The following is a 26,915-nucleotide window of genomic DNA, read 5'->3' as shown; positions in this document are numbered from 1 at the left end:
AGATTTGTGCACAGGCTTCTGCAAGTCCCTATTCTTGTGCCCCCTTTAAAATTGTACCATTTTAGCCTGTAGTTCCCCCCACCCCCCCCCCCCCCCAAACCCTCCTCCTGCCTACCAATGTATCGCCTCACACTTTACTGCATTGAATTTAATCTGCCATGTATCCACCCATTCCACCAGCCTGTCTTTGTCGGTGTCAGCCGTGAATTAGTGGCCAGCGCACTCTACTCCGAGTCGGAAGCTTGTGGGTTCGAGGAGTCTCTCCCGAGGAACTTGAGCACAGAAATCTAGGCTGACACTCCGGTGCCGTGCCGAGGGAGCGCCGCGCTGTCGCAGATGTCGTCTTTCAGATGAGACGTTAAACCAAGGCCCCGGTTTGCTCTCCAGTGGGTGTAAAAGATCCCACGCCACTGTTTGGAAGAAGAGCAGGGGAGTTATCCCCCGGTGTCCTGGTTGTGCAAGGCGCTATATCAATGCAAGTCTTTTACAATCTTCCTCGGTGTTTGTCAGCTGCAAATTTCGAGATTGTGCCCTGTAACCCCCCCCCCTCCACAAGTCACTCTCGTACAATAGACCCATCGAGGCCTTGCGGGGAGAAGTAACGACCCTATCGCTGGTGTACGAGGGAGATCGTTTGCTTCACTGCGCAACGTTGCAGGCGGGTATAGATAATCCTGAACTGCACACAGGATGTGGGCCAGGAACAAAACTCTTGGCTATTTATCCCTCCATCAACATCACACAAAACAGATAATCACAGTCATTATCACATCGCTGTTTGTGGGAGCTTGCTGTGCGCAAATTGGCTGCCGCGTTTCCCACTGACTACACTCCAAAAATTATTTCATTGGCTGTAAAGCGCTTTTGAGACATGCGGTGGTTGTGAAAGGCGCTATATAAATGCGAGTCTTTCAGCTTTAACCCCCCCCCCCTCCCAGGTTTGGCGAGCGATGCAGCGAGTGGGGGATCGCGGAGCTGCCCGGCCCAGGGTTTTAACCCAAGTGTCCCGTTTATTTCAGGGTACGACTTTGCCGCGGTGCTCGAGTGGTTTGCCGAGCGGGTCGACCGCATCATCCTGCTGTTCGACGCCCACAAGCTGGACATCTCCGACGAGTTCTCCGAGGTGATCAAGGCCATGAAGAACCACGAGGACAAGATCCGGGTGGTGTTGAACAAAGCCGACCAGATCCACACACAGCAGCTGATGCGGGTGTACGGGGCCCTGATGTGGTCGCTGGGCAAGATCATCAACACCCCCGAGGTGATCCGGGTCTACATCGGCTCCTTCTGGTCCCAGCCCCTGCTTATCGCCGAGAACCGCAAGCTGTTCGAGGCGGAGGAGCAGGACTTGTTCCGCGACATCCAGAGCCTGCCGCGCAACGCGGCCCTGAGGAAGCTCAACGACTTGATCAAGAGAGCGCGACTGGCTAAGGTAGGGGTGGTCTCGTGTGAGTGGGTCGGTGGGATGGGGGAGGTGGGACCTCCCAGGGTTGAGTCGGGGGGGGGGGCACGCGATCTGGTCCATTGGCCCGCCTTAACACCTTCTCAAAATCAAGATAACATCAGAAATAGGAGCAGGAGTAGGCCGTAAGGCCCCTCGAGCCTGCTCCGCCATTTAATACGATCACGGCTGATCTGACCATGGACTCGGCTCCACTTCCCATAACCCCTTATTCCCTTATCTGTTAAACTGTCTATCTCTGTCTTAAATTTATTCAATGTCCCGGCTTCCACAGCTCTCTGAGGCAGCGAATTCCACAGATTTGCAACCCTCTGAGAAGAAATTCCTCCTCATCTCAGTTTTAAATGGGCGGCCCCTTATTCTAAGGTCATGCCCCCTAGTTCTAGTCTCCCCCATCAGTGGAAACATCCTCTCTGCATCCACCTTGTCGAGCCCCCCTCATAATCTTATATGTCTCGATAAGATCACCTCTCATTCTTAAGTCCTTCTCAAATTTTCTCAAAACAGAGATAAGAACATAAGAAATAGGAGCAGGAGTAGGCCATACGGCCCCTCGAGCCTGCTCCGCCATTTAATACAATCATGGCTGATCCGATCATGGACTCAGCTCCACTTCCCCGCCCGCTCCCCATAACCTCTTATCCCCTTATCGGTTAAGGGAATAAGGGGTTATGCTTCTATTGGCCTCAACTGGAGTATTGTATAAGATTCTGAGGGGGCTGGACAGGGTAGATGCAGAGAGGATGTTTCCCCTCGTGGGGAATCTAAAACTAAGGGGACATAGTTTCAGAATAAGGGGCCGCCCATTTAAAACGGAGGAGGGATTTCTTGAGGGTTGTAAATCTGTGGAATTCGCTGCCCCAGAGAGCTGTGGAGGCTGGGTCACTGAATATATTCAAGGTGGAGATGGACAGATTTTTGAGTGATGAGGGAGTGAAGGGTTCTGGGGAGCGGGCGGGGAAGTGGAGCTGAGCCCATGATCGGATCAGCCATGATCTTCTTGAATGGCGGAGCAGGCTCGAGGGGCCGTATGGCTGACTACTGCTCCTATTTCTTATGTTCTTCTTGTATCCAGTTCTGGGCACCGCAGTTGAGAAAGGATGCAAAGCCCTTGGAGAGGGTTCAGAAAATGTTTACGAGAACGATTCCAGGGATGAGGGACTTCAGTTACGTGGAGAAACTGCGATTGTTCTCGGAGCAGAGAAGGTTGAGAGGAGATTTGATCGAGGTGTTCAAAATCACGAGGGTCTGGACAGAGTAGGTCGAGACAAACTGTTCCCATTGGGGGGGAAAAGGGTGGAGAACCAGAGGGACACAGATTTAAGGCGATCGGCAGAAGAACCAAAGGCGACACAAGGAGAAACGTTTTTACGCAGCGAGTGGTTAGGATCTGGAATGCGCTGCCTGAGAGGGTGGTGGAGGCAGACTCAATCGGGGCTTTCAAAAGGGAGTTGGATAAGTGTTTGAAGGGAAAACATTGCAGGGCAACGGGGAAAGGGTGGGGGGAGTGGGACTGGCTGAGGTGCTCTTGCAGAGAGCCGGCACGGGCCCAATGGCCTTCAGTGCTGTAACCATCTAAGTGGGGGTGGAAGGAATGTCTTCCTATGGGCCTGTGTATTGTGTGCACCATATCTCCATTTTAAAAGTACAAGTTTCACCCCATTTGCCTCCACTGAGTGCTCTCGCTCTCGCGCTCTCTCTCTCCTTTTTCCCCACCCCCATGTGGTTTGCATAACCACTTATTGCTCAGTGCCTGCTTGAATTGTCCACTTTTTTTTTTGCAAGAACTGTTGCAACACAGTTCCTGAAATGTGGCACGGAGTTACAGGAACTTGCAATGCCAAAATCCCAAGCCGTTCTGTAGCAAGATTAGGAAACACTTCTACGTGCGCAGTGCGGTGGTGGTGTGGAGCTCTCTTCCGCAAACGGCAATCGATGCTCAATTTCTGTGGGCCAGAGGTATCGAGGGATGTGGGCCAACGGGCGGGGAGATGGAGTCAGGTCGCAGACCGACCACGATCTCGCTGAATGGCGGAACAGGCCTGAGGGGCTGAATTTTGCTGTTTCTCTGTGTTCCTATATTCCAGCTGTGGTCAGGACGTCTCCCAAAAACACGTGGCTTCTAGTCTGGAGCAGCGTGTTTTCAGTTCACTCTCGTACCTCACCCGAGAGTTCATTCGCGTGAGTCTAGATATTTCGCTGGGGGGGGTGGGGGGGGAGCTATTCTTGCTACAGACATTTCTATAGCGACTGACACTACCTCAATGCCATGAAGTGCTTTAGGAAGTGCAGCCAACATTACGATAATGACCAGAATTTTTTTTCCTTTGCTGGAGGTATAAATATTTGCCCCAGGATATCGGCAGGATATAACGGCCATGGGATCCTTTAGGTCCACCAGAGAGCGCAGACGGGGCCTCAGTTTAACGTCTCATCCAAAAAAACGGCCCCTCCGACAGTGCGGCGCTCCCTCAGTGCCGCCCCAGAGTGTCAGCCAAGATTTTTGTGCCCAAAGTCTCTGGAGCAGGACTTGAACCCACGACCTTCTGACTTCGAGACGAGCGTGCTGCCAAGCTACCATCCCTGGTTGAACCGGGCGGGTTAAGTGCAGGAGATATTGGAGCCAGAAAACCCAGCAGGACATCACGATGGACGGGACTGCGTGGTATCGGGTTTCAGCTGCACAGCTTTTCCCGTGGGAGATGCATCAGTCAGCTACAGGAGAACCCAAGGACAGGACTGGTTCCCACACTCTGGGCCAAGCCCGCACCATATACAGCAGACACAAGCGGCCAGGAATGTTCAGGCATCTCCAACTCTGCTCCCAAGGGCTGCTCCATAAATCACAAGGCCAGGGGAGAGACGGGACAGGAGCACGATAAAACTCGGGGCCCATAGATAGAACACAGTTCCCCCCCACCCCCCAGCCCCCCGACAGTCTCTAGCGAATCCAGGGGTTTTGCATTCGAGTCAATGACTCGGTCTCTATCTTGCATGTCCCACTCTGACCCGGTCTAGTGTTTAGTCTGAGCATGGTCCGAGATCCACCTTTTCTATCGGTCAATGGGTATAGGGTGGAGCGAGCGCACTCCCATCGATTCTGTACAGCGTGGTCGGTCATGTGATAACCGAATTATACTGCCCTCACTGCATGATATAAATTGAGCGCTTCCAGTAAGGACCCGGCCTAACGTGCAATCAATTCGATGCGGGTTACCCTGCCACAGGAACAACTTTCGAAGAACCACTTACTGAAACCAATGTCGGCAGTAGCTCATTGGGTAGCACCCGCACCTTAGAGTCAGAAGGTTATGGGTTCCAGTCCCGCTCCAGACACTTGGGCACAAAAATTCAGGCCGACACTCCCAGTGCAGGGCTGAGGGAGCGCCATGCTGTCGAAGGTGCCGTCTTTCAGATAAGTCGTTAAACAGAGGCCCGTCTGTCCCCTCGGGTGGATGTAAAAGAGGGCAGGACAGGTACTGCACGGGTTTAGATACAGAGCAAAGCTCCCTCTACACCGTCCCATCAAACACTCCCAGGGCAGGTACAGCACGGGGTTAGATACAGAGCAAAGCTCCCTCTGCACCTTCCCATCAAACACTCCCAGGGCAGGTACAGCACGGGGTTAGATACAGAGCAAAGCTCCCTCTGCACCATCCCATCAAACACTCCCAGGGCAGGTACAGGGGGTTAGATACAGAGTAAAGCTCCCTCTGCACTGTCCCATCAAACACTCCCAGGGCAGTTACAGGGGATTAGATAGAGTAAAGCTCCCTCTACACTGTCCCATCAAACACTCCCAGGGCAGGTACAGGGGATTAGATACAGAGTAAAGCTCCCTCTACACTGTCCCATCAAACACTCCCAGGGCAGGTACAGCACTGGGTGAGATAGAGTAAAGCTCCCTCTGCACTGTCCCACCAAACACTCCCAGGGCAGATACAGCACGGGGTTAGATACAGAGCAAAGCTCCCTCTGCACCTTCCCATCAAACACTCCCAGGGCAGGTACAGCACGGGGTTAGATACAGAGCAAAGCTCCCTCTGCACCATCCCATCAAACACTCCCAGGGCAGGTACAGGGGGTTAGATACAGAGTAAAGCTCCCTCTGCACTGTCCCATCAAACACTCCCAGGGCAGTTACAGGGGATTAGATAGAGTAAAGCTCCCTCTACACTGTCCCATCAAACACTCCCAGGGCAGGTACAGCACGGGGTTAGATACAGAGTAAAGCTCCCTCTGCTGCCCAGCCTCTGAAGTGCATCCCCTCATTCTTCCGACTCTTCCAATCGCCTTTTGACCTGTGTGATGACCAATTTACTCCTGATATTTGTGCTGGGAAATGCTTTCTCGCTGTCCCACTCTGTCCACACTCAGCCTGCAATTTCACCCCGCCCCATCGGTGTGTCGATATTTTGGACTTTGGGTTCTGTCCAGCCCACAGACTGTTGCGTTTCACAAACGGCACGCGGTTACCCACGAGCCGCCCAGTCACCTGCCTGCCTTGCTCCCCAGGTGCACGCCTACATCATCTCCTCCCTGAAGAAGGAAATGCCGGCCGTCTTCGGCAAGGAGAATAAGAAGAAGGAGCTGATCAGCGGCCTGGGCGACATTTACCAAAAACTGGAACTAGAGCACCAGATCTCGCCGGGAGACTTCCCCAACCTGAAAAAGATGCAGGTAGGTCATGGACCGTGTCGGGGGGGGGGTTGGTGCAGGAGCAGGCCATTCGAGCCTGCACCGCCATTCAATATGATCATGGCTGATCATTCACTTCAGTACCCCATTCCTGCTTTCTCTCCATACCCCTTTGATCCCTTTAGCTGTAAGGGCCACATCTAACTCCTTTTGAATATATCTAACGAACTGGCCTCAACAACTTTCTGTGGTAGAGAATTCCACAGGCTCACAATTCTGAGTGAAGAAGTTTCTCCTCATCTCGGTCCTAAATGGCTTACCTCTTATCCTTAGACTGTGACCCTTGGTTCTGGACTTCCCCAACATCGGGAACATTCTTCCTGCATCTAACCTGTCCAATCCCGTCAGAATTTCATGTTTCTATGAGATCTCCCCTCATTCTTATAAATTCCAGTGAATATAAGCCTAGTCGATCCAGTCTTTCTTCATATGTCAGTCCTGCCATCCCGGGAATCAGTCTGGTGAACCTTCGCTGCACTCCCTCAATAGCAAGAATGTCCTTCCTCAGATTAGGCGACCAAAACTGCACACAATATTCCAGGTGTGGCCTCACCAAGGCCCTGTACAACTGCAGTAAGACCTCCCTGCTCCTATACTCAAATCCCCTCGCTGTGAAGGCCAACATGCCATTTGCTTTCTTTACTGCCTGCTGTACCTGCATGCCTACCTTCAATGACTGATCATCATAGGCCATCCCTCGAAGTGAGGATGACTTGCTTCCACGACAAAAAGGGGATGAGTTTACAGGTGTTTCAATGACTGACCTAATATTCCAGATCCCGAGCTACATCCTGAAGGGTGGAAGATGCCTGTGCTTGGATTTTTTTAACATGTGGTGGCTGTTGCACACCAGCCACCACACGGGCTTGACAGAGCGAGGTCTTCGTCCAGTGACGAGGATTACCCAAGATTAACTGGAGACCAGCTCTGCTGCACAGACAGAGGGCACACACATGTTGCAGTGTGGCCTGGCCCATGCTGTCCCTGGGCCCTTGCCTCTTCTCTGCCCCAAATGACTGAACCATGACACCCAGGTCTTGTTGCACCTCCCCTTTTACTAATCTGTCACCATTCAGATAATCTGCCTTCCTGTTTTTGCCACCAAAGTGGATAACCTCACACTTATCCACATTATACTGCATCTGCCATGCATTTGCCCACTCACCTAACCTGTCCAAGTCACCCTGCAGCCTCCTAGCATCCTCCTCTCAGCTCGCACTGCCACCCAGCTTAGTGTCATCTGCAAACTTGGAGATATTACATTCAATTCCTTTGTCTGAATCATTAATGTATATTGTAAATAGCCGGGGTCCCAGCACTGAACCCTGCGGCACCCCACTAGTCACTGCCTGCCATTCTGAAAAGGAGCTGCTTATTCCCACTCTTTGCTTCCTGCCTGCCAACCAGTTCTCTCTTCCATGTTCATTACCCCCAATACCATGTGCTTTGATTTTGCACACTAATCTCTTGTGTGGGACCTTGTCAAAAGCCTTTTGAAAGTCCAAATACACCACATCCACTGGTTCTCCCTTGTCCACTCCTCGTTACATCCTCAAAAAATTCCAGAAGATTTGTCAAGCATGATTTCCCTTTCATAAATCCATGCTGACTTGGACCGATCCTGTCACTGCTTTCCAAATGTTCTGCTATTATATCTTTAAAATTGATTCCAGCATCTTCCCCACTACTGATGTCTGGCTAACCGGTCTATAATTCAGTTTTTTTTTTCTCCCTCTTTTTTTTTTTTTTAAAACGTGGGGTTACATTAGCTACCTTCCAATTCATAGGAACTGATCCAGAGTCCATGGAATATTGGAAAATTACCACCAATGCATCCACTATTTCTAGGGCCACTTCCTTAAGTACTCTGGGATGCAGACTATCGGGCCCTGGGGATTTATCGGCCTTCAGTCCCTTCAATTTCCCTAACACCATTTCCTGATGAGGATTTCCCTCCGTTCCCCCTTCTCGCTAGACCCTCGGTCCCCTAGTATTTTCAGGACGTTATTCGTGTCTTGGTGAAGACAGAACCAAAGTATTTGCTCAATTGGTCTGCCATTTCCTTGTTCCCCATTATGAATTCACCTGATTCTGACTGCAAGGGACCTACATTAGTCTTCACTAATCTTTTTCTCTTCACATATCTATAGAAGCTTTTGCAGTCAGTTTTTATGTTCCCTGCAAGCTTCCTCTCGTACTCTATTTTCCCCCTCCTAATTAAACCCTTAGTCCTCCTCTGCTGAATTCTAAATTTCTCCCAGTCCTCAGTCCTTTGCTGCTTTTTCTGGCCAGTTTATATGCCTCTTCCTTGGATTTAACACTTTCCCTAATTTCCCTTGTTAGCCATGGTTGAGCCACCTTCCCTTTTTTATTCTTATGCCACACAGGGATGTACAGTTGTTGTAGTTCATCCATATGATCTTTAAATGTCTGCCATTGCCTATCCACTGTCAATCCTTTTAAGTATCATTCTCCAGTCTATCCTAGCCAATTCATGTCTCATACCATCAAAGTTTCCTTTTAAGTTCAGGACCCTAGTCTCTGAATTAACTGTCGCTCTCCATCTTAATAAAGAATTCTACCATATTATGGTCACTCTTCCCTAGAGGGCCACGCACGACCAGATTGCTAATTAATCCCCTCGTTACACAAAACCCTGGCCTGCTCTCTAGCTGGTTCTGTGACATATTGGTCTAGAAAACCATCCCTTATACACTCCAGGAAATTCTCCTCCACAGTATTGCTACCAGTTTGGTTAACCCAATCTATATGTAGATTAAAGTCACCCATGATAACTGCTGTACCCTTATTGTACGCATCCCTAATTTCCTGTTTGTCATCCCCAACCTCCTTACTACTGTTTGGTGGTCAGTACACAACTCCCACTAACATTTTCTGCCCTTTGGTGTTTCGCAGCTCTACCCATACAGATTCCACATCATCCATGTTAATGTCCTTCCTTACTATTGCGTTAATCTCCTCTTTAACCAGTAACGCTACCCCACCTCCTTTTCCTTTCTGTCTATCCTTCCTGAATATTGAATACCCCTGGATGTTGAGTTCCCAGCCTTGGTCACCCTGGAGCCATGTCTCCGTAATCCCAATTACATCATATCCGTTAACTGCTATCTGCGCAGTTAATTCATCCACCTTGTTACGAATGTTCCTCGCGTTGAGACACACAGCCTTCAGGCTTGTTTTTTTTTTTTAACACTTTGCCCATTTTAAAAATGTTGTAATTTGGCCCTTTTTTGATTTTTTTTTTTGCCCTTGATTTCACTGCCCTCCACTCTTGCTTTTCTCCTTTCTATCTTTTGTTTCTGCCCCCTTGTTTACTTCGCTCTGCCTCCCTGCGTAGATTCCCATCCCCCTGCCATTTTAGTTTAACCCCCTCCCCAACAGCACTAGCAAACACTCCCCCTAGAACATCAGTTTCGGTCCTGCCCCGGTGCAGATTGTCCGGTTTGTACTAGTCCCACCTCCCCTAGAACCGGTTCCAATGTCCCAGGAATTTGAATCCCTCCCCCTTGCACCATTCCTCAAGCCACGTATTTATCTGAGCTATCCTGCGATTCCTACTCTGACTAGCACGTGGCACTGGTAGCAATCCTGAGATTACTACCTTTTTGAAGTCCTGCTTTTTAATTTAGCCCCTAGCTCCCTAAATTCAGCTTGTAGGACCTCATCCTGTTTTTTTACCTATATGTACCACGACAGCTGGCTGTTCACCCTCCCCCTCCAGAATGCGTTGCAGCCGCTCCGAAACATCCTTGACCCTTGCACCAGGGTGGCAACATACCATCCTGCAGTCTCGTTTGCGGCCGCAGAAACACCCATCTATTCCCCTTGCAATAGAATCCCCTATAGCGCTCCCACTCTTTTTGCTGCTCTCCTGTGCAGCAGAGCCACCCCTGGTGCCATGGACTAGGCTGCTGCTGCCTTCCCCTGATGAGCCATTTCCCCCCCCCCCCCCCCCCCAACAGTACCTATGGTGGTGTATCTGTTTTGGAGGGAGATGACCACAGGGGACCCCTGCACTACCTTCCTTCCACTGCTCTGCCTCATGGTCACCCATTCCCTATCTGCCTGAGTAACCTTGACCTGCGGTGTGGCCAACTCGTCGAATGTGCTATTCAAGACATCCTCCGCATCGCAGGTGCTCCACAGTGAATCCATCCGCAGCTCCTGTGCCGCAATGCGGTCTGTCAGGAGCTGCAGCTGGATACACTTCCTGCACATGTAGTTGTCAGGTACACTGGAAGCGTCCCTGACATCCCACATAGCACAGGAGGTGCATGACACGGGTCGAGGCTCTCCTGCCATGACTTAACCCTTAAATTAACCTAATTGGTAACAACACCAAAGGTTTCTTACTGATGAGAAAAAAATTAAATACACTCCAATCCACCAGCCAATCACTTACCTGCTTGGCTGTGTCATCACACTGATTTCTTTTTGCTTCTTTGTTTACCTTCTTCCCCTGCACCAGCTGCCTTCTCCCGCCTTCTGGGCCCCTTTTATGGGCCTCGCTGCTCCGCTGCAACCTCCCCCTCTTCCCCCGCCCCTGAAGGCACTGCCTCAAGTATACACTTCCCCTGTACCTTCAACAGACTTACTACAGTTATACAGGGCCCTGGTGAGACCGCACCTGGAGTATTGTGCACAGTTTTGGTCTCCTTACCCAAGGAAGGATATACTTGCCTTAGAGGGAGTGCAGCGAAGGTTCACCAGACTGATTCCTGGGATTGGGGGGGGAATTATCCTAAGAGATTGAGCAGACTGGGCTCATATTCTCTGGAGTTTAGAAGAATGAGGGGGGATCTCATTGAAACAGACACAATTCTTACAGGGTAGATGCAGGGAGGGTGTTTCCCCTGGGCTGGAGAGTCTAGAACCAGGGGTGTCACAGTCTCAAGATAAGGGGTCGGCCATTGAGGACTTGAGATGAGGAGGAATTTCTTCACTCGGAGGACGGTGAATCTTTGGAATTCTGTGCCCCAGAGGGCTGTGGAGCCTCAGTCTCTGAGTATATTCAAGACACACATCACTGGACTCCAAGGGTTAAGTTATGAGGAGCGATTACACACACTCTGGTTGTATTCCCTGGAATTTAGAAGTTTAAGGGGTGATTTGATTGAAGTTTTCGAGAGAGAGAGAGAGAGAGTATATCTGCTGGTTGGGGAGTCTAGGACGAGGGAACACAGTCTCAAACTTGGAGCCAGACCTTTCAGGAGTGAAGTTAGGAAACACTTCGACACACAAAGGGTGGGAGAGGTGTGGAACTCTCTTCCGCAAATGGCAACTGATGCTGGGTCAATTGTTCATTTTAGATCTGAGATCAACAGTATTATGGGATATGGTGCAAAAGTGAACATAAGAACATAAGAATTAGGAACGGGAGTAGGCCATCTAGCCCCTCGAGCCTGCTCCGCTATTCAATAAGATCATGGCTGATCTGGCCGTGGACTCCGCTCCACTTGCCCGCCCGCTCCCCGTAACCCTTAATTCCCTTGGTTAAAAGTGGGTATATGGATCTAAATGGCAGAACAGACTCGAAGGTCTGAATCGCTGCCTATTTTTGGAGGGGCTATGGATTGAGATGCGCATGTGCCCAGATCTGATTGAATGAGGAGTAGGTTCGCGAGGCTGAACCGCCTCCTGTTTTCCCCCACGTGGAACCAGAAACACTCTGGCTCGTGCTCTCTGGCTTGCTCGCTCGCTGGCCGGCTCACAGGCCGGCGACTGGTTTGAGTTGTACGTCCCGGTGCTGTGCGGGGCCCGGTACAGCTGTAGTTCACTGGGGCACTGCAAAACCAGCAAGGTTGGGATCATTGCCAAGCCACTGCAGCCACATCTCTTCTCCCCCCCCCCAACCCCCTGCAGCAAGTGTGGGACTAGTGGGATGGCTCTTCCAAAGAGCCAGCACAGGCTCGATGGGCCGAGTGGCTGCCTTGGGTGCTGTGGGATTTTCCGGCTGCAGCCTGTGATCTGCTCCGGGTTTTTCCTTGAGCGTTCCTGCCGCACTTTTTTTTTTTCTAATTTCCTCAGCAGCTCTTTTGTGGTTTTTGCTGTGTCGAGGCAAACTCCGAAGCGCCTTCATTCCAGAAATAAAATGCTATTTTTAAATTGTGTCTGGGTTGAGCAGAGACGCGGGAGCTGCCTTTGCTCGATCTGCCGCAGTCTGGTGATCCTGTCCTTCCGTTCCTTCGAAATCATCGGCACTTCCAGCACGGAGGCAGGCCATTTCGGCCCATCGTGTCCGCGCCGGCCGACCAAGAGCCTTCCCGGCCTAATCCCACTTTTCCAGCTCTCTGTCCGTAGCCCTGTCGGTTACAAGCGCACATCCAAGTACTTTTTAAATGTGGTGAGGGTTTCTGCCTCTCCCACCCTTTCAGGCCGTGAGTTCCGCCCCAGACCCCCACCGCCCTCTGGGTGAAGACATTTCCCCTCTGATCCCAGGAGACCTCATGGCTCTGGTTGGGGTGGAGTGTAGAATGTTTCAGTGTAAAGGGGTGTCGCAGTTGTGTGGGGCGGGACTGGTTGGGCCGGGTGCTCTTTGCCTTTCCGCCATTGTTCATTGGTTTATATGTAACCTTCAGGGCTGCTGACCGAGGGCCGTGAGGCTCTTTGTCAGCCGGCGTGGACAGGATGGGCCGGAATGGACTCCTTTGTCTCCTCTAAACCTCCCCCCCCCCCCCCCCCCAATTACTTTAAATCCATGCCCCCTGGTTGATGACCGCTCCGCCAATGGCAATAGGTCTGTCGTATCCACTCTATCCAGGCCCCTCATAATTTTATACACCTCAATTAAATCTCCCCTCGGCCTCCTGTTCCAAAGCAAACCACCCTCCTTGATGGGATGTAAGTTGCACGGATTGACCCCTCCAGTGCCCATCCCCCTCCCTCATTCTGTAAGTTTTTAAAAATGTATTTGTTTATGGGATGTCGAGGCCAGCGTTTATTGCCCATCCCCAATTGCCCTCGAAGGTGGTGGTGAGCTGCCATTTCAGGGGGGCAGTTAAGAGTCAACCACATTGCTGTGGTTCTGGAGTCCTATATCGGCCAGACCGGGTAAGGGCAGCAGATTTCCTTCCCCAAAGGGACATTAGTGAGCCAGATGGGGTTTTTAACGACAATCCGATATTTTCATGGTCGCCATTATTGGCACTAGCTCTTAAAAAATTTAATTAACTGTATTTAAATTCCCCAGCTGCCTGGTGGGATTTGAACTGGTGTCTCTGGTTCACTGCAAGTGCAGTGGGGTGTCGGCATCACGAGGATGTTTCTGGGGGGGCCTCCCGGGCCGAGCTGTGTTGGGTTCCCGGGACTGTACCGGCAGGGTTATATTGGGCCACTGCTGGAACGGATTGTCCCTTCATGTAACGGAAACACCCACAGCTTATTCTACACGCTCGGCAGGCCCACATGTGGCCTGTTGCATCATAGGAACAGGAGGAGGCCCATTCAGCCCCTCGAGCCTGTTGCCATAGGAACAGGAGGAGGCCCATTCAGCCCCTCGAGCCTGTTGCCATAGGAACAGGAGGAGGCCCATTCAGCCCCTCGAGCCTGTTGCCATAGGAACAGGAGGAGGCCATTCAGCCCCTCGAGCCTGTTGCCATAGGAACAGGAGGAGGCCCAATCAGCCCCTCGAGCCTGTTCCACCATTCAATGAGGTCATGGCTGATCTCCGATCTAACTCCATCTACCTGCCTTTGAGTTCCACATTTCCACCATGCTTTGTGTAGAAGTGTGTCCTAATTTCACTCCAAGGCTTGACCATAAGTTTTCAACTCCACCCCCACCCCTAGGATCCCCACCCAGCAAAAAGTTTGTCTGTCCCCCTTAATATCTTCAACTTCAATCCTTAATACCTTTGGTTAACAAAAAGCTATCCACCTCCGATTTTAAAGTTGCTGTTTGCGTACGCGAGTTCCAAATTTTTACCACCCTGTGTGTCGAAGTGTTTCCTAACCACTCCTGAAATGCCTGGCTCTAATCTTTAGACTTTGCCCCCTCGTCCTAGACTTCCCCAACCAGCGGATATAGTTTTTCTCATATATATATATATATATATATATATATATATATATATATATATATATATAATGTGTGTGTGTGTGTATATACACACACACTATCGGTTCCCCTTTAATATCCTGAAAACTTTGATCAAATCACACCACAGCTGTCTAAATTCAGCTCTGGCCCTTCCAGTAAGCTGCTGTGAGCCTCCCTTTGCTTTAAGAACATAAGAAATAGGAGCAGGAGTCGGCCATACGGCCCCTCGAGCCTGCATTTAATACCATCATGGCTGATCCGATCATGGACTCAGCTCCACTTCCCTGCCTGCTCCCCATAACCTCTTAACTGTTAAACTGTCTATCTCTGTCTTAAATTTATTCAATGACCCGGCTTCCACAGCTCTCTGAGGCAGCGAATTCCACAGATTTACAACCCTCAGAAGAAATTTCTCCTCATCTCTGTTTTAAATGGGCGGCCCCTTATTCTAAGACCATGCCCCCTAGTTCTAGTCTCCCCCATCAGTGGAAACATCCTCTCTGCATCCACCTTGTCAAGCCCCCCTCATAATCGATAAGATCACCTCTCATTCTTCTGAATTCCAATGAGTAGAGGCCCAACCTCCTCAACCTTTCCTCATAAGTCAACCCCCTCACCCCCGGAATCAACCGAGTGAACCTTTTTTGAACTGCCTCCAAAGCAAGTATATCCTTTTGTAAATATGGAAACCAAAACTGCATGCAGTATTCCAGGTGTGGCCTCACCAATACCCTGTGTAACTGTAGCAAGACTTCCCTGCTTTTATACTCCATCCCCTTTGCAATAAAGGCCAAGATACCATTGGCCTTCCTGATCACTTGCTGTACCTGCATACTCTTTCTCTCGGTTCCTTCTGTTCTTGTCACCCCGTACCGGTGGCTGTGATTCAGAGCTTCAGCAACACTTCACTCCGAAGTGTGTTTTGAATTTTAAGCTGAGCTTAAAATATACAAGATTCTGAGGGGTATTGACAGGGTAGATGCTGAGAGAATGTTTCCCCCCCGCCCCCTCCCCGGGCTGGGGAGTCTGTAAAAAGGATATCGAGGCACTGGAGAGGATGCAGAGGAGAGTTACAAAGACGATACCAGAAATGCAAGATATACCTAATCAAAGTATGAACAGGCTGGGTCTCTCCTCCTTGAGGGGTAACCTAATAGAGGTCTTTTAAAATGATGAAAGGTTTTGATCGAGTGGATACAGAGTGTTTCCACTTGTGGGGAAGAGCATAACTGGAGGCCATCAATATAAGATAGTCACCCAGAAACCCAATGGGGGAATTCAGGAGAAACTTCTTCACCCAGAGAGGGGTGAGAATGTGGAACTTGCTGCCACAGGGAGGGGTTGAGGTGAATAATATCGATGCATTTAAGGGGAGGCTGGACAAATATGAGGGAGAAGGGAATAGAGGGTTATGCTTTAGATGGGGAAAGACTGAAGGAAGCTCGAGTGGAGCATAGACACCAGCACGGACTGGTGGGGCCCAATGGCCTGTTTCTGGGCCTTGTATTCTGAGCAAGAACTAGGGGGGGGGGTGGCGGGTCACAATCTCAGGATAAGGGGTTGACCATTTGGGACTGAGGGTGGCAAATCTTTGTAACACTCTCTACGCCAGAGGGCTGCGGATGCTTGAGTCGTTGACTATATTCATGGCGGAGGGGAAATTGAGGGATTGGGCGGGGAAGTGGAGTTGAGGTCGAAGGTCAGCCGTGATATTGAATGGCGGAGCGGGTTCGAGTGGCCGACTAGTTCTTGTGTTCGTACAAGTCGTGTCTGAATGTTCCCATCACTCCCTCCCTCTCTCTCTCTCTCTCTCTCTCTCTCTCTCAGGATCACTTGCAGACGATGGATTTCACCAAGTTCCAGAGCCTGAAGCCCAAACTGCTGGACACGGTGGACGACATGCTGGCCAATGACATTGCCCGCCTGATGACCATGGTGCGGCAGGAGGAGGCCCTGATGCCCAAGCAGATCGTGCACGGTGGGGCCTTCGAGGGCATCATGAACGGGCCCTTTGGCGCTGGCTACGGCGAGGGGGCGGGCGAGGGCATCGACGAGGTCGAGTGGGTGGTGGCCAAGGACAAGCCCATGTACGACGAGATCTTCTACACCCTGTCGCCGGTGAACGGCAAGGTGACGGGCGCCAGCGCCAAGAAGGAGATGGTGAAGTCCAAGCTGCCCAACACGGTGCTGGGCAAGATCTGGAAGCTGGCGGACGTGGACAAAGACGGCATGCTGGACGACGACGAGTTCGCGTTGGCCAACCACCTCATCAAGGTCAAGCTGGAGGGCCACGAGCTGCCCAATGAACTGCCCGATCACCTCATCCCACCATCCAAACGGAGGCAAGAGTGACACCACCCCCCTCTCCCCCCCCCCCCCCCCCCCCTCGCGTCGGCGGGCTGGTAACCAAAGGGGTCGGGACCCTCCTCGCCCGGTCTGAATTCCCGCTCTTTGATTTCATACTCGTCGAACGCTTTAATGTATTAAAAAAAAAACACTGCGTGTTTCAGCTCCACACTTCAGTGAAGGCGGTTCCTGCCCCCAGGGAATTGCGCTCCGGGGGGTCGAATGCAAAGCCCCCCCCCCCCCCACTCCCCAAATGTGAACTTGCCCAGGGGCCAGGCAAGGTTTGCACATACCCCAGCGCCGGAGAAATCCATATTCTGGATATTCCTGCGGCAGTACGGATTCTAGCCGCGTCGCGATGCACTTTTACAGGATGTCACTAAACACCCAACCCGTGTCTCTCGCACGCGCACGCACTCACTGACTCGCGCAGGCATGCACATTCAGTGCCTCTGGTGCGCATGCGCACATGCTCTCTGCTGCCTGCGCTCGCGCACGCACTCTGTCTCGCACACAATCCCCAAGTGACACACACACCTCTCTCTCTCTCTCTCTCTCTCTCTCTCTCTCTCTCTCTCTCTCTCTCTCTCTCTCTCTCTCTCATGCACACTCACTCTCGCATAGTCCCTCACTGGCGAGCACTCGCACTCATTCACTGACCCACTCTCTCTGGCTCGTGCGCGTGCACTCTCGCACACACATGCTCACCCCTTCACTGACACACACTCCCTCACTAACGTGCACTCCTCTCTCTCTCTCTCTCTCCTCTCTCTCTCCTCTCTCTCTCTCTCTCTCTCTCACGCACACACTCCTTCACTCATGCGCACACATCTTCACACTCGCGCACGCATTCACCACTCGCCTCACTCACTGACTGACGCACACACACCTCACTCTCTCCTCACTCACTCATTCACGCGCGCCCTCACATCTTCACTGACTCCTGCAGCAACCTGAGTGAGTCCGGCCTCCAGCCACTCTCTGACCCTCAAAGATGCGGGACATCCCGCCAGAGTGTGAGACACCTCATCACACCCACAACCCCCCCCCCCCCCCCGGTCCCATGCACCCCACTCCTAGTGTCCTTTTTTTATATAGACGGCCCAATGCCACTTTATGAATGAGGGGTATTTTTTCCCCGGTGAGTGTTTTTAAAATTGCTAAACCTGTGGCTTTGGGAGCTTTTAGATTTGGATTGGGGTCTGGGCGGGGTGGGGGGGGAAATGTAATATCCTTTGTTTGCGGGGTGTGGGGGGGGGGGGGCACCCCATGTCCTAGCCCGCATCGATTGCCGGGTGAGCAGCGCAATGCTCGTCCATCGGGTCGGTGAGGCTGTGGGGGCTGTGTTCTTCCCCCCCCCCCCCTCGAGTTCACTCACTGAAGCGTGGAGCTGCCTGCAAGTCTTAAACTGTGAGCGTATCAAATCAAAGCGCACGAGGAGGGCGCCCGCAAAAATGTGCAAACTTGTGTGAAAGTGTACAGTTAATTCCCAGTGTGACCGTGTTCCACAGGGGTCCGTGTGTGAGGTTCACAGCCGGCGAGAAAAGCGGCCTCCAACAGGTTACTGTGATTGTACCATTGGCACCGGCCGCCGGGGGTGATCGGCAATCGGCCCTGTCCGCAGGCACAAGTGTGTCGACCCGGGCCACAATTTGTTCAGTGTGTTGCGTTTTCCCCCTTTTTTTTCCATCTGTTCCCCCTCTCTGTCTCTCTGTCCCTCTCTCCCTCTCTCCCTCTCTCCCTCTGTCCCTCTCTCCCTCTCTCTCCCTCTCTCTCCCTCTCTCTCCGTCTCGCTCCGTCTCTCTCCGTCTCGCTCTCTGTCTCGCTCTCTGTCTCGCTCTCTGTCTCGCTCTCTGTCTCGCTCTCTGTCTCGCTCTCTGTCTCGCTCTCTGTCTCGCTCTCTGTCTCGCTCTCGCTCTGACTCTGTCGATTTTGGATAGCCAGCTTTCGCTCAGGGTTCCACTGCCCTTCAGTTCCTGATCTCGACCGAGTCCATTGGAGGCCCCAGTGACACCCTGGGTAGGGAGAATCAGTCAGGATCCCTCTTCTCTTCTTCCCCCCCCCCTCTTCTCTTCTTCCCCCCCCTCTTCTCTTCTTCCCCCCCCTTCTCTTCTTCCCCCCCCCCTTCTCTTCTTCCCCCCCCCTTCTCTTCTTCCCCCCCCCTTCTCTTCTTCCCCCCCCCTTCTCTTCTTCCCCCCCCCTTCTCTTCTTCCCCCCCCCTCTCTTCTTCCCCCCCTTCTCTTCTTCCCCCCCTTCTCTTCTCCCCCCCCCTTCTCTTCTCCCCCCCCTTCTCTTCTCCCCCCCCTTCTCTTCCCCCCCTTCTCTTCTCCCCCCCTTCTCTTCTCCCCCCCTTCTCTTCTCCCCCCCTTCTCTTCTTCCCCCCCTTCTCTTCTTCCCCCCCCCTTCTCTTCTTCCCCCCCCTTCTCTTCTTCCCCCCCCTTCTCTTCTTCCCCCCCCTTCTCTTCTTCCCCCCCCTTCTCTTCTTCCCCCCCTTCTCTTCTTCCCCCCCCTTCTCTTCTTCCCCCCCCTTCTCTTCTTCCCCCCCCTTCTCTTCTTCCCCCCCCTTCTCTTCTTCCCCCCCCTTCTCTTCTTCCCCCCCCCTTCTCTTCTTCCCCCCCCTTCTCTTCTTCCCCCCCCTTCTCTTCTTCCCCCCCCTTCTCTTCTTCCCCCCCCTTCTCTTCTTCCCCCCCCTTCTCTTCTTCCCCCCTTCTCTTCTCTTCTTCCCCCCCCCTTCTCTTCTCTTCTTCCCCCCCCCTTCTCTTCTCTTCTTCCCCCCCCCTTCTCTTCTCTTCTTCCCCCCCCCCCCTGCATGGGCCTGTTATGAAGAGACCGAGCTGATGACCAGCCACATCCAACTGTTGCCCGTGTGTGGGGTCTCCACAGTTAATACCCTGACGACAGGGCCTCTGCCTTGGCCCGCTCCCCCACAGTGCAGCGACCCTTCAGCGTGACGGTGCGGTGGGTGAGGGAACATGCACACACTGTGCTCTCCGGTGTCTGTGGCCCCCGCGGGTTGTGACCGGTGTGTTGCTGAACTGTGGTGGCGCGGGCTGAAGGGTCACTCCCGGTCTCGCGTCGCGTTGTCTGTAACCACCACCCTGCCGCTGTGCCATCTCCCCCCTTGCCTGCTGTAGAATTGTTGGACCTGTCCGTGTACAAATAAAGATTCCAGTTTGAAATCCACGCCGCTGTCCCGTCCGTCGCTGACCGATTGGTGGCTCGGCTGGCGTTCCGGCACTGAGCCCTGGGGGGGTGGGCCGAATCCACACCGGGTCGAGGCTGCTGATCTGGGTCTGTGATCTCCAACTGGGGGCGTGCAGTGTTTGGGGCCCTGGGGGCGGTGCAGTGTTTGGGGCCCTGGGGGCGTGCACTGGCTGCAGTGTTTGGGGCCCTGGGGGCGTGCACTGGCTGCAGTGTTTGGGGCCCTGGGGGCGTGCACTGGCTGCAGTGTTTGGGCACTAGCGCGGGTCCTGTCTACAGTTAGAGGCACCACCTGTCTGAGCTCTGTGCTCCCGCTCAATGACACAGGCAGGCTACTGTTGCGCGGGGAGGAGTCGGGAAGAGTTGCTCCCAGAGCTCGGGCCTCGCTGGCCAGCGATGCAACCCAGCGGGAGTGCAGAGGGTCGAGCTAGTGCTCGTTGGAGCTGGGCGAGGGAAGGTAATGCTGTAGTAGTTCAAATAGACACAGGGTTCCTGCTCCCGATCACTGCCCAGTGACCCCTGGGTTAGGGAGAGGGGAGAATCAGCCAGGGTTCCTGCTCCCGATCACTGCCCAGTGACCCCCTGGGTTAGGGAGAGGGGGGGAATCAGCCAGGGTTCCTGCTCCCGATCACTGCCCAGTGACCCCCTGGGTTAGGGAGAGGGAGAATCAGCCAGGGTTCCTGCTCCCGATCACTGCCCAGTGACCCCCTGGGTTAGGGAGAGGGAGAATCAGCCAGGGTTCCTGCTCCCGATCACTGCCCAGTGACCCCCTGGGTTAGGGAGGGGGGGAATCAGCCAGGGTTCCTGCTCCCGATCACTGCCCAGTGACCCCCTGGGTTAGGGAGAGAGTGAGAATCAGCCAGGGTTCCTGCTCCGGATCTCTGTCCAGTGACCCCTGGGTTAGGGAGAGAGAGAATCAGCCAGGGTTCCTGCTCCGGATCTCTGTCCAGTGACCCCTGGGTTAGGGAGGTTGCACTATGATGTCCTCCAGTCAACCTTTCCATTGTTGGGGGTGGGGAGCATTCCAGAACTGAGACAGACAACATGACCAGCGACATCTCTGGAAACTTCAACTACACAGGTATGTTTTTTTTACATTGACTATTACAGCACAGATTGAGGCCATTGGGCCCCACTGCTCCGTGCCGGAGTTTATACACCACACCAGCCTCCTCCCACCCCCCTCCATCTCCTCCCATCACCATATCCTTCTATTCCTTTCTCCCCCGTGTGTTTATCCAGCTTCCCCTTAAATGCATCGATACTATTCACCTCAACCCCTCCCTGTGGCAGCGAGTTCCACATTCTCGCCCCTCTGGGTAACAAAGTTTCTCCTGAATTCCCTGTTGGGTTTATCAGTGACTGTCTTATATTGATGGCCCCTAGTTCTGGTCTCCCCCACAAGTGGCAACATCTAAGAACACAAGAAATAGGAGCAGGAGTCGGCCATATGGCCCCTCGAGCCTGCTCCGCCATTTAATACGATCATGGCTGATCTGATCATGGACTCAGCTCCACTTCCCTGCCCGCTCCCCATAACCCTTTATCCCCTTATTGTTTAAGAAACTGTATCTCTGTCTTAAATTTATTCAATGTCCCAGCTTCCACAGCTCTCTGAGGCAGTGAATTCCACAGATTTACAACCCTCAGAAGAAATTTCTCATCTCAGTTTTAAATGGGCGGCCCCTTATTCTAAGATCATGCCCTCTAGTTCTAGTCTCCCCCATCAGTGGAAACATCCTCTGCATCCACCTTGTCAAGCCCCTTCAATCTTACACGTTTCAACAAGATCACTTCTCATTCTTCTGAATTCCAATGAGTAGAGGCCCAACCTTTAGTCATAAGTTAACCCTCTCATCTCCGGGATCAACCGAGTGAACCTTCTCTGAACTGCCTCCAAAGCAAGTGTATCCTTTCGTAGATATGGAAACCAAAACTGCACGCAGTACTCCAGGTGTGGCCTCACCAATACCCTGTATAACTGTAGCAAGACTTCCCTGCTTTTATACTCCATCCCCTTTGCAATAAAGGCCAAGATTCCATTGGCCTTCCTGATCACTTGCTGTACCTGCATACTATCCTTTACATCTACCCTATCAAACCCTTCCATAATAAAGATCTTTTATTGGGTCACCCCTCAGCCTTCTCTTTCCTAGAGAAATGAACGGCAGTCTGTTTAGCCTTTCCTGATGGGAATAAACGTTCTCATTCTAGCAAATCTCTGCACCCTCTCTTTGCCTCCTATATCCTTTTTATAATGTGATGACCAGAACTCTGCGCAGTGCTTTAAGTGCGGTCTAACCAAGTTTTGATACAAGTTTAACATCACTTCTCTGCTTTTCCATTTTAGAAATGAATCCCAGTGCATTTTAATTGATCTGCATTGCAACTTGTTGTCAAATGCCAGTGATGTTGGATCTAGGGACAAGTTCACTGCTGGGAGGGTGTCCCAGGAACTCGGATTTGTAGGACAATACTGCCCTCTGGAGGAACTAATCTGTACGACTGCCGATTTAAATTGTAAATGTGCAACTGAGCTTCTGGAGAGATCTGGTTCAATAACCAGGCTCTAACCAGAGTAAGATAGAGTAAAGCTCCCTCTACACTGTCCCATCAAACACTCCCGGGGCAGGGACAGCACGGGGTTAGATGCAGAGTAAAGCTCCCTCTACACTGCCCCATCAAACACTCCCAGGGCAGGGACAGCATGGGGTGTGTTGGTAAATCAGTGGGCGAAGATCCCTAGTGCCTGTGCTGAATCTGCTCAGGTGGGAGTCCTGGGTACATATCAGTATATTGATAATTCACCATTAGCCTTTATACAATGTGCAGGGTTTTTTTACAGAGTAAAGCTCCCTCTACACTGTCCCATCAAACACTCCCAGGGCAGGTACAGCACGGGGTTAGATACAGAGTAAAGCTCCCTCTACACTGTCCCATCAAACACTCCCAGGGCAGGGACAGCACGGGGTTAGATACAGAGTAAAGCTCCCTCTACACTGTCCCATCAAACACTCCCAGGGCAGGTACAGGGGGTTAGATACAGAGTAAAGCTCCCTCTACACTGTCCCATCAAACACTCCCAGGGCAGGTACAGGGGGTTAGATACAGAGTAAAGCTCCCTCTACACTGTCCCATCAAACACTCCCAGGGCAGGTACAGGGGGTTAGATGCAGAGTAAAGCTCCCTCTACACTGCTCCATCAAACACTCCCAGGGCAGGGACAGCATGGGTTGTGTTGGTAAATCAGTGGGCGAAGATCCCTAGTGCCTGTGCTGAATCTGCTCAGGTGGGAGTCCTGGGTACATATCAATATATTGATAATTCACCATTAGCCTTTATACAATGTGCAGGGTTTTTTTCTTAATTTCTCTCTAGCTCTACATAGTCCCTTGTTGCCCCTGTTGTAGTTTGCTGTGATTGACCCAGGTTACTGCCACCTTGCCTATTTCCCTTGGCAGAGGGGTCAGCAACCAGGGGACACAGATTTAAAGTAATTGAGGGGGCGGATTTGAGGGGAAATGTCTTCACCCAGAGGGTGGTGGGGGTCTGGGGCGGAACTCACAGCCTGAAAGGGTGGAAGAGGCAGAAACCCTCACCACATTTAAAAAGTACTTGGGATGTGCGCTTGTAACCGACAGGGCTACGGACCGAGAGCGGGAAAGTGGGGTTAGGCCGAGTAGCTCTTGGTCGGTCGGCATGGACACGATGGGCCGAAATGGCCTCCTTTTCCTTCTGTGCTGTAAATTTGTGATTCTCTGAGGGATTCCCCCACCCCTGGACTGGTGACCTCAACTGCAATGAGCGCCTGCACGGAGTTCAACGACACCTGCTCCTTCCCCCTTCCCCCTACCTCACCGAGCGGCAGGACTGAGGGCTTTGGCCTGGCTGGGGAATGTCGTGAGGTTAGAACATAAGAAATAGGAGTACGCCATATGGCCCCTCAAGCCTGCTCCGCCATTTAATACGATCATGGCTGATCCGATCATGGACTCGGCTCCACTTCCCTGCCCCCTTATTCCCCCTTATCCCCTTATTATTTAAGAAACTCTCTATTTCTGTCTTAAATTTATTCAATGTCCCAGCTTCCACGGCTCTCTGAGGCAGCGAATTCCACAGATCCACAACCCTCTAGATATTTCTCCTCATCTCAGTTTTAAATGGGTGGCCCCTTATTCTAAGATCGTGCCCTCTAGTTCTAGTCTCCCCCATCAGTGGAAACATCCTCTCTGCATCCACCTTGTCGAGCCCCCTCATAATCTTATACGTTTCGATAAGATCACCTCTCATTCTTCTGAATTCCAATGAGTAGAGACCCAACCTACTCAACCTTTCCTTTTATAAGTCAACCCCCTCATCCCCAGAATCAACCGAGTGAACCTTCTCTGAACTGTCTCCAAAGCAAGTATATCCTTTCGTAAATATGGAAACCAAAACTGCACGCAGTATTCCAGGTGTGGCCTCATCAATACCCTGTATAACTGGAGCAAGACTCCCCTCTTTTATACCCCATCCCCTTTGCAATAAAGGCCAAGATGCCATTCGCCTTCCTGATCACTTGCTGCACCTGCGTACTATCCTTTTGTGTTTCATGCACAAGTACCCCTTGGGAGCTACGGGCCATGAACCCTGAACAGGAAGCTCGCCTTCCCCACCATGCGTTGACGGTCATTTTCCAACATTCCATTGACTCTGGATCAGTTCCTATGGAGTGGAGGGTAGCCAATGTAACCCCACTTTTTAAAAAAGGAGGGAGAGAGAAAACAGGGAATTATAGACCGGTCAGCCTGACATCGGTAGTGGGTAAAATGATGGAATCAATTATTAAGGATGTCATAGCAGTGCATTTGGAAAGAGGTGACATGATAGGTCCAAGTCAGCATGGATTTGTGAAAGGGAAATCATGCTTGACAAATCTTCTGGAATTTTTTGAGGATGTTTCCAGTAGAGTGGACAAGGGAGAACCAGTTGATGTGGTATATTTGGACTTTCAGAAGGCGTTCGACAAGGTCCCACACAAGAGATTGATGTGCAAAGTTAGAGCACATGGGATTGGGGGTAGTGTACTGACATGGATTGAGAACTGGTTGTCAGACAGGAAGCAAAGAGTAGGAGTAAATGGGTACTTTTCAGAATGGCAGGCAGTGACTAGTGGGGTACCGCAAGGTTCTGTGCTGGGCCCCAGCTGTTTACACTGTACATTAATGATTTAGATGAGGGGATTAAATGTAGTATCTCCAAATTTGCGGATGACACTAAGTTGGGTGGCAGTGTGAGCTGCGAGGAGGATGCTGTGAGGCTGCAGAGCGACTTGGATAGGTTAGGTGAGTGGGCAAATGCATGGCAGATGAAGTATAATGTGGATAAATGTGAGGTTATCCACTTTGGTGGTAAAAACAGAGAGACAAACTATTATCTGAATGGTGACAGATTAGGAAAAGGGGAGGTGCAAAGAGACCTGGGTGTCATGGTACATCAGTCATTGAAGGTTGGCATGCAGGTGCAGCAGGCGGTTAAGAAAGCAAATGGCATGTTGGCCTTCATAGCAAGGGGATTTGAGTACAGGGGCAGGGAGGTGTTGCTACAGTTGTACAGGGCATTGGTGAGGCCACACCTGGAGTATTGTGTACAGTTTTGGTCTCCTAACCTGAGGAAGGACATTCTTGCTATTGAGGGAGTGCAGCGAAGGTTCACCAGACTGATTCCCGGGATGGCGGGACTGACCTATCAAGAAAGACTGGATCAACTGGGCTTGTATTCACTGGAGTTCAGAAGAATGAGAGGGGACCTCATAGAAACATATAAAATTCTGACGGGGTTAGACAGGTTAGATGCAGGAAGAATGTTCCCAATGTTGGGGAAGTCCAGAACCAGGGGTCACAGTCTAAGGATAAGGGGTAAGCCATTTAGGACCGAGATGCGGAGGAACTTCTTCACCCAGAGAGTGGTGAACCTGTGGAATTCTCTACCACAGAAAGTTGTTGAGGCCAATTCACTAAATATATTCAAAAAGGAGTTAGATGAGGTCCTTACTGCTAGGGGGATCAAGGGGTATGGCGAGAAAGCAGGAATGGGGTACTGAAGTTGAATGTTCAGCCATGAACTCATTGAATGGCGGTGCAGGCTAGAAGGGCCGAATGGCCTACTCCTGCACCTATTTTCTATGTTTCTATGTTTCTACCCCTCCCGCCCCCCCCCCCCAGCCTCTCCTCTTCCCTTCTCATGAACCCTTTCCCACACTGACCTCTGCCCTGCATGTTCGCAGTGTATGGACAGATGCTTGAGGGAGCACACAGACTGGGTGTCCACCACCACCTCCTCTTCCTTTATCGATCTTCTCCCCTTTCCCTCTCCCTCTCTTTCTCTTAATCCTCTCCTTCCTCTGCCGCCCCCCCCCCCCCCTTTTCGCTACCTCCATCCCTCATCTGCCCTGCAGTGTTAATAAGATCATGGAACAGGAGTAGGCCATCTAGTCCCTCGAGCCTGCTCCGCCATTCAACAAGATCATGGCTGATCTGGTCGTGGACTCAGCTCCACTTACCCGCCCGCTCCCTGTAACCCTTAATTCCCTTATTGGTTAAAAATCTATCTATCTGTGACTTGAATACATTCAATGAGCTAGCCTCAACTGCTTCCTTGGGCAGAGAATTCCACAGATTCACAACCCTCTGGGAGAAGAAGTTCCTTCTCAACTCGGTTTTAAATTGGCTCCCCCGTATTTTGAGGCTGTGCCCCCCAGTTCTAATCTCCCTGACCAGTGGAAACAACCTCTCTGCCTCTATCCTGTCTATCCCTTTCATGATTTTAAATGTTTCTATAAGATCACCCCTCATCCCTCTGAACTCCCAACGAGTAAAGACCCAGTCTACTCAATCTATCCATAAGGTAACCCCCTCATCTCCGGAATCAGCCTAGTGAATCGTCTCTGTACCCCCTCCAAAGCTAGTATATCCTTAAGTAAGGTGACCAAAACTGCACGCAGTACTCCAGGTGCGGCCTCACCAATACCCTGTACAGTTGCAGCAGGACCTCCCTGCTTTTGTACTCCATCCCTCTCGCAATGAAGGCCAACATTCCATTCGCCTTCCTGATTACCTGCTGTACCTGCAAACTAACCTTTTGGGATTCATGCACGAGGACCCCCAGGTCC

At 51.8% G+C, this 26,915-nt stretch overlaps 1 protein-coding gene across 1 annotated transcript in view; it reads left to right on the top strand.

Annotated features, from left to right (window-relative positions):
* The window catches only part of LOC139239454 (EH domain-containing protein 1-like), a 34,336-nt gene extending 15,552 nt beyond the window's left edge, over positions 1-18,784 (top strand). Inside the window, exons 5-7 of the mRNA XM_070868210.1 lie at positions 1,020-1,432; positions 5,978-6,142; positions 16,046-18,784. Coding sequence (XP_070724311.1) covers positions 1,020-1,432; positions 5,978-6,142; positions 16,046-16,570 — 1,103 coding nt within the window. The 3' untranslated portion in view covers positions 16,571-18,784. The remainder of the gene's footprint in view (positions 1-1,019; positions 1,433-5,977; positions 6,143-16,045) is intronic.
* The last annotated feature ends 8,131 nt before the right edge of the window (positions 18,785-26,915 follow it).

The sequence above is a fragment of the Pristiophorus japonicus genome, chromosome 27 (assembly GCF_044704955.1).
Source record: "Pristiophorus japonicus isolate sPriJap1 chromosome 27, sPriJap1.hap1, whole genome shotgun sequence".
In the NCBI taxonomy this organism is placed as follows: domain Eukaryota; kingdom Metazoa; phylum Chordata; class Chondrichthyes; family Pristiophoridae; genus Pristiophorus; species Pristiophorus japonicus.
Note: the sequence above shows the minus strand (reverse complement) of the source record. Positions and strands in the feature narration are given on the sequence as shown.